The following is a 12,282-nucleotide window of genomic DNA, read 5'->3' on the forward strand; positions in this document are numbered from 1 at the left end:
TCACTAGTCCTTTAAATATGTTTGCAAGATGATTTTGGATCCCTCAAGATCAATGTAAAACATTTATTTTTTCCCTCCATATTATAGATTGCCAATGAGGTAATTGGAGAAATGAATCTGAAACCTGAAGAGGTCTTTCTTGCTCAGGGAACCCTAAGACCTGATCTCATTGAAAGTGCTTCCCTTGTTGCAAGTGGCAAAGCTGAAGTAATAAAAACTCATCACAATGACACAGAGCTGATCAGAAAGCTGAGAGAAGAGGTAAATAAAAAATGAGAGTATCACATTTATTTTATTTTTGGTGTAACCCAAATCTGAAGTTAAATGTGAAAAAACAAATATTATGTATACCTTCCTATCAATAGAAATGTTGACACTAGGGAGGCTTTGTACAGAGCCCCGTGTGACGGAGCCCTATTTTGGTCAGGGCCTTTAGGTGTTACTGTAATATATATGTGGCTGTAATTAATTTACTCTTCATCTTTCTAACTTCCTGGTTTTCTTAAAGTAATTTTGGTGGGTTGAGTATTTGGGCAATACTGAATAGTTGGGGAAAATATTCACAAATTGTCAATTTGATGAATTTCAGCATGAATGATTTTGTTCAAAAATTCATATAAGAAATTTTGCTTTTCATCATTCTCCCATTTTAAAAACCGTTTCCCAAAAAGGGAGCAGAAACAATACCATGTGTTTTAGGTGGAAAGCTAATTTGGATAGGCTTCCCAAACAAGCTGGATCCATCCCGCCTTCAACTCACTAATCAATAGCCCGCCTGCATTCCCAGAGTTCAGCATGCTAACTTTCCAACAAGATCTGGACACTCTCTAAGGGAGCCTTGACCAAAACCTGTGAATCTAACCCATACCTTTCCTGGCTTGTGAAAGAGAGTCATGGGCAATTGGTGCCACTCAGGCCTGAAACAGCCAACCCCTCATTCGAGAAGGAATCTTCCCTTCTCCTTCAAACACAATAATTCAAACAACTCTTAAGAAACTCAGCCTGGTTCTAGCCCAACTACAGCCAAGTGTCAAACCTTCCATTCTTGAGCAAGCTCATAGAGAAGCTAGCCGAAAGCCACTACTGGTTTATCTAATTGAAGCTATTATCCTAGACTAGCACAGTCTGGATTCAGGCCAGGACATGGAACTGAAACCGCTTTAGTAGTACTGATGGATGATCTGCTGTCAGTGGATAGAGCGTAGACATCCATTTTAATCCTCCTGGACTTCTCTGAAGCACTTGACAATGTCAGCCATAAGATAGTGTTCTTGTGCCTGAGAGCGGTAGGAGGGATCCAGGGTAATACACTAAAATGCTTGAATCCTTTCTGGAGGGACTTACCCAACAAATAGTGATGGGAAATTGCACCTCCACTATTTAGACCCCTCACTTGTGGAGTCCATAAAGATAAGTTCTCTTTCACTGGTCCTATACAACATCTACATGCACCTACTAGATGAGCTGGTCAGACAACATGAATTAAGTGCCAAAAATATGCAGTTGATACACAGCTTTACCTGTCCATCACCACATATGACTACAACTCTACCATCAAGATGTCCCAGGGCTTGGATGAAATTAGACCAGGGATGAAGAACAGCTGGTTGAAGCTGAACCTGAGCAAGATAGAGATGATGCTGGTCGGCAGAGGAAAGCATTCTGAAGAGTTTCAACCACAGTGCAGTCTCCTAAGGTTGAACAAACACACCCAAAATTTGTCAATTCAGTCCATGGCCTAGGAGTGCTCCTGGATTCCTTATTGACACTAAGCATACTCACAGCAGCATATTAGAGTAATGCTTAGTACCATCTGTTGTTGGCTAGGAGACTCCATCCCATTCTGGCAAGTAGTGACCTGCCCTCAATTACTCATGCCTTCATAACATCTCAGCTGGACTACAGCGATGCAGTATACCTGGGCATGAAGCATTCGGTGCTTAGGAAACTCCAACTGACACAAAACATTACAGCACACCTCTGCAAAAGCTGGCTGTCATGAATGCATCACAGCCATTCTCGGCTTCCTATACAGTAGAACCTCAGCGTTACGAACACTTCAGAAATGGAGATTGTTTGTAACTCTGAAATGTTCATAACTCTGAACAAAATGTTATGGTGGTTCTTTCAAAAGTTTACAAATGAACATTGATTTAATACAGCTTTGAAACTTTACCATGCAGAAGAAAAATGCTGCTTTCCCTTTATTTTTTTTAGTAGTTTATGTTTAACACAGTACTGTACTGTATTTGATTTTTTTGTTCTTTTTTTTTGTCTCTGCTGCTGCCTGATTTTGTACTTCTGGTTCCAAATGAGGAGTGTGGTTGACTGGTCAGTTCATAACTCTGGGGTTTCTAACCCTGAGGTTCTACTGTACTGGCTTCTCATAGAATATTGAATCAAGTTCAAGATCTTGGTACTTCACAAGACTCTTGATGGCCCGAGTCCAGGATATTAAAAGATCTTCTAAAGCTCTGGGATGAAGACTACGCTTAACAAGTTCACTTCTCTGTCGCAATGGAGTTTTCTTTCATATATGAGCTTTACCCTTAAGGTAGAGACAGAGCTTTCTTGAGGCCTCACCCAAAACTGTAGAATGAATTCCCAAAGGAACTCAGAACCATCACAAACCTCACCACCTTCCACTCCACATGCAAGGAGCAGTTCTTTAACCTTGCCCTCCCTAACATAAACATATAGTAATGTGTGTGTGCACACACATGCCCTTATTTATAATTTTAAAAATATTAAAACAAGACACTCCACTTCATATTAACCTAATTTCCTTCTTTGGCAGGGTTACTGGCCTACTGGGGAAGCAGTAGATGTGATCGATCTTGATTTTAGTAAGGCTTTTGACACAGTCCCACATGACAGTTTCCTAAGCAAATTAGGGAAATGTGGTCTAGATTAAATTACTGTAAATTGGGTGCACAACTGGTTGAAGGACTGTACTCAAAGAGTAATTACCAATCGTTTGCTGTCAAACCGTGAGGGCATATCTAGTGGAGTCCTGCGGGGGTCAGTCTTGGGTCTGGTACTATTCAATATTTTTATTAAGGACTTGGATAATGGAGTGGAGAGTACACTTATACAATTTGCAGATGACACCAAGCTGGGTGGGGTTGCTAGCACTTTGGAGGACACAGTTAGCATTCAAAATGTTCTTGACAAAATGGAGAATTGGTCTGAATTCAACAAGATGAAATTCAATGAAGACAAGTTCAAAGTACTTATGAAGGAAAAGTCAAATGCACAGCTACAAAACTGGCTAGGTGGCAGCACTGCTGAAAAGGATCTTGAAAGTTATAGTGAATCACAAATTGAATGAGTCGTCAATGTGATGCAGTTGTGAAAAAGGCTAATATTCTAGAATGTGCTATCAGGACTAAAACATGGGAAGTAATTGTCCCACTCTACTCAGCACTGGTGAGGCTTCAGCTGGAGTAGTGTTTCCAGTTCTGGGCACCACATTTTAAGAAAAATTGGAGAAAAGCCAGAGGAGAGCAACAAAAATGATACAAGGTTTAGAAAACCTGACCTATAAGGAAAGGTTAAAAAAAATGGGCATGCCTAATCTTGAGAAAAGAAGACTAAGGGGGGATCTTATCAGTCTTCCAGCATGTTAAGGGCTGTTATAAAGAGGATGGTGAGCAATTGTTCTCCATGTCTGCTGAAGGTAGAGCAAGAAGTAATGGGCTTAATCTGCAGCAAAGAAGATTTAGGTGAGATATTAGGAAAAACTTTTAAACTATAAGGGCAGTTAAGCTCTGGAATAGGCTTCCAAGGAAGGTTGTGGAATCCATGTCATTGGAAGCTTTTAAAAGGCTGGACAGACAGTTGTCAGGGATGGTCTACATTTACTTGGTCCTGCCTGAGTGCAGGGGGCTGAACTTGATAACTTCTCATAGTCCCTTCCAGCTCCATATTTCTGTTGATTCCATACTCTTCTCCACCTGGGCAAAGGATAAGAGCACAAACACATGACAGATGTTAGTCATGTTGCTTAATGCATGACTGGAAGGTTCTCAGATACTATATTGATAAATGCAATATAAGAACTATAGAGAATAGGTGACTGACCACACCACACGTATAGTAAATAGTTGATGTGACTGGCCCATAACCTGAAATTTTGTCCGGAGTTTTTGGTGACTAATGAATGTATTTGAAGACTTCTGGGTTGGCTTGTGAATGATTGAACTGAAAAAGCGGCTACATTTGTATGGCTTATTCACAACAAATAATTTAACCATCTCTGACTAGAGGCATATCAAGTCTAGCAGCTGATGGAACAGTTATGGTTTTTTTTCTATCTTTGAAGCTAAATGTGTGGTGAAGATTCATTCTCATCCATTTTTCCTTCTTATTAAGCATTTTCTCAAAGCAATGTTCAGATGCACTCCTTCCTTTCTGCTTCAGTTATTAATCCCCAGTACTGGCACTTTTCACAGGACTAATTTGATTAAAACAACATTATCTGTCAACAGATGGTTGGAGTTATTACTAAGGTGCAATTTGAACATGGCAACTTAAATGTAAATTACTTTATTTTCTATGTAGGGTAGAGTAATAGAGCCACTGAAGGACTTCCACAAGGATGAAGTAAGAGTGCTAGGGAGAGAACTTGGTCTCCCAGAAGAGCTGGTCTCAAGGCATCCTTTCCCAGGTATGGGATTTAGGGTTAGTGTAATTCATTAAAGTCAAGGACTACAAATGTCATTAATGTTTTTATTATAATCCTCAGAATAAGTTTTATATTTGAATATAAGAAAAATTCAACTCTACAATGTAGGGATGTAAAATGTTAACTGGTGAGCATTAGTCTTACCGGTTAACCCGCCTTAACCGTTAACCACTGGGCTGGCCAGCCCCACATTAAGTCATGCATTAAGCCCCAGCCGTGCTGCTTGGATGCAGTGGCGCCAGCCATGCCTGCTGGCCGGCCCTTTAATTGGTTAACCGTTTAAACAAAATATTTTTAAATGGTTTACATGGTTAATTTTTTAAACGGTATTTATATCCCTACTACAATGTTGAGACAGAAACTTAGTATATCTACGATGGCTTTATATTCAAGCAAATTTTGTGTTTTCTAGAGATGAAGCACCCCTTATAAGAGAGCCACTGTGCTGTTTATAGTGATAAAAGAAATATTAGTCCAGTAGCTTTTTTTATATGCTTTCTCTTTCAGCTCCATAGTGCAAAAACTCCATTAACAGTGAGATGTAACTGAATATTATTTGTACTGTCCAGCTTGGAACACTAATCTAAGTCATTCCTTCCCAGGACCAATTTATCTTTTGTAGAAATGAGGGGCTATAAGAGATAGCAACAGTTCTTGACCAGACAGCCTCAGAATTGTATTGTATTTTAGAAAACTGAACCCTGCTGAAAGGGATGTCACTGTTTTTAAAATATGCAAGGAACAAAAGTAGTCCTATAGTTCTTGAAGTAGATAGTAGCTGGCAGGTGGCACAAATCAGCCTAGTAGCTGGCAGTTTGCACAGACCAGCCTATTAGTAGCACAAGCACTGTATAAAAGTATGAATTAGTTTAGGAGTACCACTGTCCTTTTATTACAAGAGATGTCATTAGGACACTTCGAGCCAAATTACAAGCAATTTTGTGTTAATCAGCTTTTAAAGCCGTTCCACTGTCAGCATTATTCAGTGATGTGTTAGACTTGTAATTGTAATGTTTTTGTCAAATCTCCACAACTTTTGCATATAAGTTGTATAACAGGAGGTGGCAGTGGCAGCTGTCTTATCATTGCTGTAATCACAATCCTTTCTCTCTCTTGGTAGCAAAACATCAGAGGCACTAACCACTGCCTGACACAACCATACAATTTAGGATGTAGATAAATGTCTGAGTATACAAGTTAAGTAACAAAAATGCTGCTTTAGAACAGATATTGTATATTGTACAATCTTGGTAGAAATGTTGTTAAGCTAACTGATACTGTAGATATAATAGCAAAGTGAACAAACTATACTTAGTGATAAAGCTTTCTCTTCTAAGATTCTTATAATACATTTTAAATGTGACTGTTCACTTGCACATTCTTTACTGTAATGCTGTTCTAACTTTGCATTTCAGGTCCTGGCCTAGCAATCAGAGTAATATGTGCTGAAGAACCTTATGTTTGCAAAGACTTCCCTGAAACTAACAACATTTTGAAAATAGTAGCAGATTTTTCTGCAAGTGTTAAAAAGGTAATTAAATATTATTGGAACTGAAGAAGGTGGGTTTCATGGGAACCAATAACATGAAAGAAATATGAAAACTAATTCCTTGGTGAATTACGGTGAGATTTATAGTATATTAAAATGTAACTGTTAAAAGTAGTATTGCTGCTTTGTTTGAGAACTGCTGTTTGGTACTTAATTTGTGCGAACTTGAAGATTTTCTGTGTAGTCAGATAGCATTATTGGTGCTATAACAAAACTGCATTTAAATGTTGTCTTTTTAGAAAAAGAAAAGTTGATTGTGTACTACTCTACAGCAGCAGAATGAGTTGTTTAGCTAGAACAATCTAAAAATTACTATGCTAAGAGGACTTTTGAGACTGTTTCCAGCCATATAGTATTGGCAGAAAATAGCTGTGGTTCCTCAAAATAGTTGTAATCTTCTAGTTTTGCCTGCATGAACTGTCATTGGGCAGCTAGATCATAATGTGAGAAACAAGGGTCTGATATATTTGTGAGATGTCATAAGCAGGAATTCTGAGCACCCAAGTAAATTAGTAGTGGATCATTTCCCTCTGTTTGCAGCCATTACCTTAATGATAACCTCAGCTGCATCTTCTTTCTAGCTGAAAAAGGCTACAAATTAGCTATCAGGAGTTGCACTAAGAGCAATGTGTTCATCACACCTATCCATAAGTTGCTGAAGAATTACCTGAGCATGTGATGCTCCTGATCACCAGAATAAGTGGAGTCCCAAGGTTATGTACAGATCTGCTTTCATTATGAGGATGCTGCATTGGGAAGAAATAGCATAAATAGAAACCTCAGTGAATGATACCTTTAGAGAACAAACCTAGAAAGAAAAATAAGTTAATCTGTTGCTTCTGGAGAACTGTGACTCAAACCTGCTAAGTGTGTATGCATTCTGGTTACCAGAACAGAGACTCATAGATTGTACTGCTCCTCATAATGCTTAAACTTTGTTAAATGAAAACCATACTGCAAATTGCTTTACAATGAATAAAGCTGTCATAAATGTAAAGTGAACATAAACATTTGGCTGCATAATCATTTAGAAGTTTTATCTGAATGTGTCTTTTTACAAAAATTATGAAAAGTGCTTTTCTGCCCCCTTGCACAGCCACACACTCTGTTACAAAGGGTCAAAGCATGCACAACTGAAGAGGACCAGGAGAAGCTGATGCAGATCACAAGCCTACATTCACTGAATGCCTTCTTGCTGCCAATCAAAACTGTGGGAGTGCAGGTTAGTGGAGTGGCTCTGTGGAGGTGTTGAAGATTGCTTATGCTGAATACAGAAGGCTGCAATCTAGTATAATCAATAATTAATGCTGTAAGAAAAATAAAGAAAATACCATGGCCCAAGAAAATAAAATTAAAGGAGAATCCACAAAATATATCACTTTTATTTTTAACTTATTTTTGCTGGTGTGTGGGCCTTCCGGTAATCTTAGGTCCTCAGGAAGGTTATGCCAGGCCTTACAGAAGTGACTATCCAGTTGTCTGAGGTCCTTAAGATCCAATAACACCCATCAGATGCTGTGCCAAAAGACTCATACTGCCAATCCAACCCATTTATATGCTCATTGTAATTAAAAAGAATACCCAAAAAACAAGCGCATTGGCACTAAACAGCTTACCTTTAAAACATATTTTTGTGAAAATAAAATTCATTTTGTGGACAGTAGGAATACAATACAATATTGAAATCTCCAAAATATAATTTATCATGTTGTTGACATGAAACTGCAAGGATTCTCTTGACATTGTTTTGTGACTGGGGGTGTACTGGCATCTCTGATTGTATCCATTCTAATTAGTTTTGTTGAGATCAAATTCACAAGGTACAATGACTTGGTTGCTTGATTTAAATGGAAGTGTTTTCTGCATTTGCATTAGTATAGCAGTTATGGATATCCTTGTAAGTGCTCTTCTAATGCCAATGAGTTTTTAAAAATAAGTTATTTTTATTTAAATTAATTTTGACTTATTACCAAAACAGAAGTGCAGACATAGCAAGCTAAATGCCTTCTTCCATTTTGATAGGCTGTTCTTAGAGTATTATGCATGGCAAGTTTCTTAAATTTAGTGGGAGGAGGTGTGCTTTGCTATATTTGGCAATTTTTTTGTTAAGCTCTGTTAGATGGCATTGGGTATGTTTTTAAGGTATTTTGTAGTTTTTTGGCATTTTTAATAGAATGAGCTTGAATTTTTAAAACAAGTGTCAAAGGTCTAATTTAACAGATGACAGCGCTGGAAGCTGAGACTGAAATGTTGTCTTTTAAATTCTCTGTAGAGTGCCACAATTTTGCTGAGTATTTGATATTTAAGTTCACTGTTCAGAGGCCCTTCCAGTACCCAGGAATTACAAGGCAAATTAAAGATGTAGGGTCTAGTTCTGCCCTCAGCTATATCCATGCAGTCACATTGATTTCACTGGGCTTATAACCGTTAATTAAATGTTGATTTGTTGACTAAAATTTAGTTCTCTAACTTGATTTTTAACTGCTACAAAATAAATGGGAAAGTACTATATATTGTTTGTTTAAGAGATATCAGTTCACTTTCTGTTACTTCCCAGGGTGACTGTCGCTCATATAGCTATGTATGTGGGATCTCCAGTAAAGATGCTCCACACTGGGAGTCTCTTATGTTCCTATCCAGGCTCATACCACGCATGTGCCACAACATTAACAGGTATACATTCTCAATTTGGTAGGCAATCTGTTTACTAATAATTCTTGTGCATAGAATGCAGAAATTAGACTAAAGTTTAGAAGCTGAGAACTGAAGGTAGCTAGTATAACTAAGTTTTTTTTTAAATGTTATGGCCTTCATAAAATGTACTTTGAGATTTATTTGTAACCACTACCTAATGAATTCTGATGTGTAGTTATTCCAAAGATGCACAAACTTGAAATACACATCAATAAGTATTCTCTCTTTTTGATGATCACTTGATAAGACAAAATACAGTAAAACTTGTACAAGGCCCCATTCTTCTAGGCAACCTACTGTCTTGCATGGCTGCTCCAAACAATGAACAAATTTATTGGACTGGGATTTAGAAGATCTCTTGAGTTGTCCTAACCCATCTGTCACTGAAGTCACTTGTAAAACTCCCATTGACTAAAATAGGACTAGTATTAGCAACACTAAGCAATCTGAATAATCCAACTTGTTCCTCCTCTGTTAGAAAACTACCTCTGTTAAATAGCCCTTTGAGTGTCTGAAGACATGTTTCTCTGTATAGTCTGAAACATTAAATCAATGATAAATAGATGGAATTAATCAGAAAGTGCCTATGGAAGATCTAGGTGCACATTACTATAGAAATCTATACAAGGCAATATAGCAGGTCTGCCATTCAAGCTAATAGTTTAAATAGTTGAAAGGAAAAAATGTCCTTTGGTTCTCCTCCCGTATATTATATTGTAATTAATCTGGTAGCACTGCATGTTGTTAATATTGCATGACACTTCCCATTATAAGATCCTGTTTTCAGTTTCTTTTAATTTTAACTGTTTGGGATGAAATCTTCCATGCCAGGTGTCTGCCTCAGGCTGTTTTTTTTTTTTTTGGGGGGGGGGGGGGGGTAGGGGGGGGGGGGGGGTTGGGGGGAAGGGACGACGACTTCAGCCAACATGATTCAGCCCTTTCCAAGAATGAGGGTAGGCAAAAATATGTTATATCCATATTCAATTCTGATGACCTCTATTTTGAAAAGCTCTAGCACACCTGTGCTTTGGTGCAGGGATTTGATATTTGGTAGATGCTTTGTCTTTGTGTCAGGATGTGCCTTTTTTGCTGTCCCTGTGAAAATCTGCCCAAGTCTGGCCTTTAAAAAATCACAGTTTGCACATGCCCAGCTAAAATCTCTGAAAATTCCATCCTCACTGAGCATGCTTGAGCCTCTTGCAGCTCCTAGCACTTGTCACACTGCATGCACCATCCCCAAAGGGCATGCTGTAGCGCAGGGCTACAGCGACAAATCTTGATTTTTTTCCCCATAATGGCTGCTCCTGGCTGGTGTGGGGCTAGGCCAGGGGTGGGCAAACTTTTTGGCCCGAGGGCCACATCGGGGTTGCGAAACTGTATGGCGGGCCGGGTAGGGAAAGCTGTGCCTCCCCAAACAGCCTGGCCCCGCCCCCTATCCGCCCCCCTCAAAACCCCTGACCTATCCAACCTCCCCTGCTCCTTGTCCCCTGACCGCCCCCTCCTGTGACCCCACCCCCTATCCAGCCCCCCCTGCTCCCTGTTCCCTTACTGCCCCGACCCCAATACACACCCCTGCCCCCTGACAGCCTCCCTCTCCCCCCCATCCACGGCTATCCAACCGCCCCTGCTCCCCATCCCCTGACCGCGCCCCCCCATCCAACCACCCACTGCTCCCTGTCCCCTGACTGCCCCCCAGAACCCCCTGCCCCTTATCCAACACCCCCGCCCCCTTACCATGCTGCTCAGAGTGGCAGGAGCTCGCAGCCGTCCGGCAGAGCCAGCCATGCCACCCAGAGCGCTGGCGGCGCGTCGTGCTGAGGCAGCAGGGGAGGGGCCAGTGACTAGCCTCCCCGGCCGGGAGCTCAGGGGCTGGGCAGGATGTGGCCCGTGGGCCGTAGTTTGCCCACCTCTGGGCTAGGCACCGGAACTGAAAGCAGAGAACCTATCTCTTCAGTGCTCTCAATGATCCCCCTATTGGCGTCCAGGCAGTGTGGAGGTAGAAGCCGTTTGATTCAAATGCAGAGGGAACAAGAGCTGGATCAGGGGTGAGGAAAACAAGTAAATTGGGATAAGGAGTTTGGTGAGACTGGGACTGGAGGAGGAGGGAGAAACTGACATAAACTGGCTGGGCAGGGAGACTGAAAGCTGGGGCTGGGGGTTGAAGGCTGAAACTAATTGGATAAGGAGGCTGGGACTGGAAGATTGGGAAAGACTGGGACTGGAATCTGGTGAGAGAAATGGGGGGGGGGGGGACTGGGAGCCAGTTTGTGGGGTGAGGGGGGAAGAAACTGAGATTGGGTGAGGAGCTGTGGTGAGACTGGGACTAGGAATCAGCAGGAAGGGATAGGGAGGAGCTCTGACAAGGAGCTAGAGTGCAGGTGGAAAGGTGCAAGTGGCTCAGCAAACAGACTGGGACAAAGAGCCAGGGAGGGAGGAGACTAGAGCAAGGAGATGAGGAGGGTATTGTGCAGGGGATGCTAGGACAGAGCCAGGGGCATGGTGGGGAGATGGGTCAGATGAAATCATGGTGAGGGAACTGGGGTTGGTGGGACAAGGAGTTCAGGTGAGAGGGGGAGACCAGTCTCCTTTCCCAGAAAGTTCCAGGAACTAGGTGTGGGAAGGAGAGACTGGGACTCAGATTCCCCCACTGGTGTCGCTGTCTAGGACTGGCTGGGCAAGAAAACTGGGTCTTGAATGAGAAGCTTGAGGAATAAAACTGGGACTGGGTAGGCAAGGAGAATCGGACTGTGACAAGGATCCAAGGCTGTGGAAGAAAGAGGGGGACTGTGCATAGAATGGACCTGCTCTGGGGGTGAATCTGAGTGATGCAATGAAGGAAGCTGTTGTTTGTAAGACCCCTGCTTTACTTGTTTCATAGTAGGTAGTGAGTGAGGCAGGGGATTGCTGGAAGAGAAAGGACTGTCTCATGGTTAAGGCAATTGAATGTGGCTCTGGAGAACTGGATTTTATCCCAACCTCTGCCACAGAGTTCCTGTGTGATGCTGAGTAAATCACATAAACAAAACCTTTCACAGTGGGTCACGTTATTTCTCGCTTTTCGATTGCCCAACTTGATACCCTGGGGTCTGATATGCAGAAGTGCTGAACGCTCACAGCTGCAACTCAAGTCTATAGGAGTTGTGCTTTGAACATTTTAAGTATTCTGAAAAATCAGGTCCTGGGCATCTCAAACCAGAAAAATAAAATTAGTGTAAATTGTTTACCTTAATCTCTCGGTGCCTTAGTTCGCATCTGTAAAATGGGGATAATATCACCTTATCTCACAGGAGTATTGTGAAGATAAATTTAATATTTATAAAGCAGATACTATAGTGATACTATAGTGATGAGC

The 12,282-nt window shown here is 41.1% G+C and overlaps 1 protein-coding gene across 1 annotated transcript in view; it reads left to right on the forward strand.

The window, feature by feature from the left end:
• The window catches only part of GMPS (guanine monophosphate synthase), a 68,579-nt gene that overhangs the window by 41,255 nt on the left and 15,042 nt on the right, over positions 1-12,282 (forward strand). Inside the window, exons 9-13 of the mRNA XM_024192688.3 lie at positions 88-261; positions 4,564-4,669; positions 6,103-6,218; positions 7,333-7,458; positions 8,794-8,909. Of these exons, the coding sequence (XP_024048456.1) occupies positions 88-261; positions 4,564-4,669; positions 6,103-6,218; positions 7,333-7,458; positions 8,794-8,909 (638 nt within the window). The remainder of the gene's footprint in view (positions 1-87; positions 262-4,563; positions 4,670-6,102; positions 6,219-7,332; positions 7,459-8,793; positions 8,910-12,282) is intronic.

The sequence above is a fragment of the Terrapene carolina genome, unplaced genomic scaffold (genome assembly GCF_002925995.2).
Source record: "Terrapene carolina triunguis isolate 2854851 unplaced genomic scaffold, T_m_triunguis-2.0 Scaffold88, whole genome shotgun sequence".
Classification (NCBI taxonomy): domain Eukaryota; kingdom Metazoa; phylum Chordata; order Testudines; family Emydidae; genus Terrapene; species Terrapene triunguis.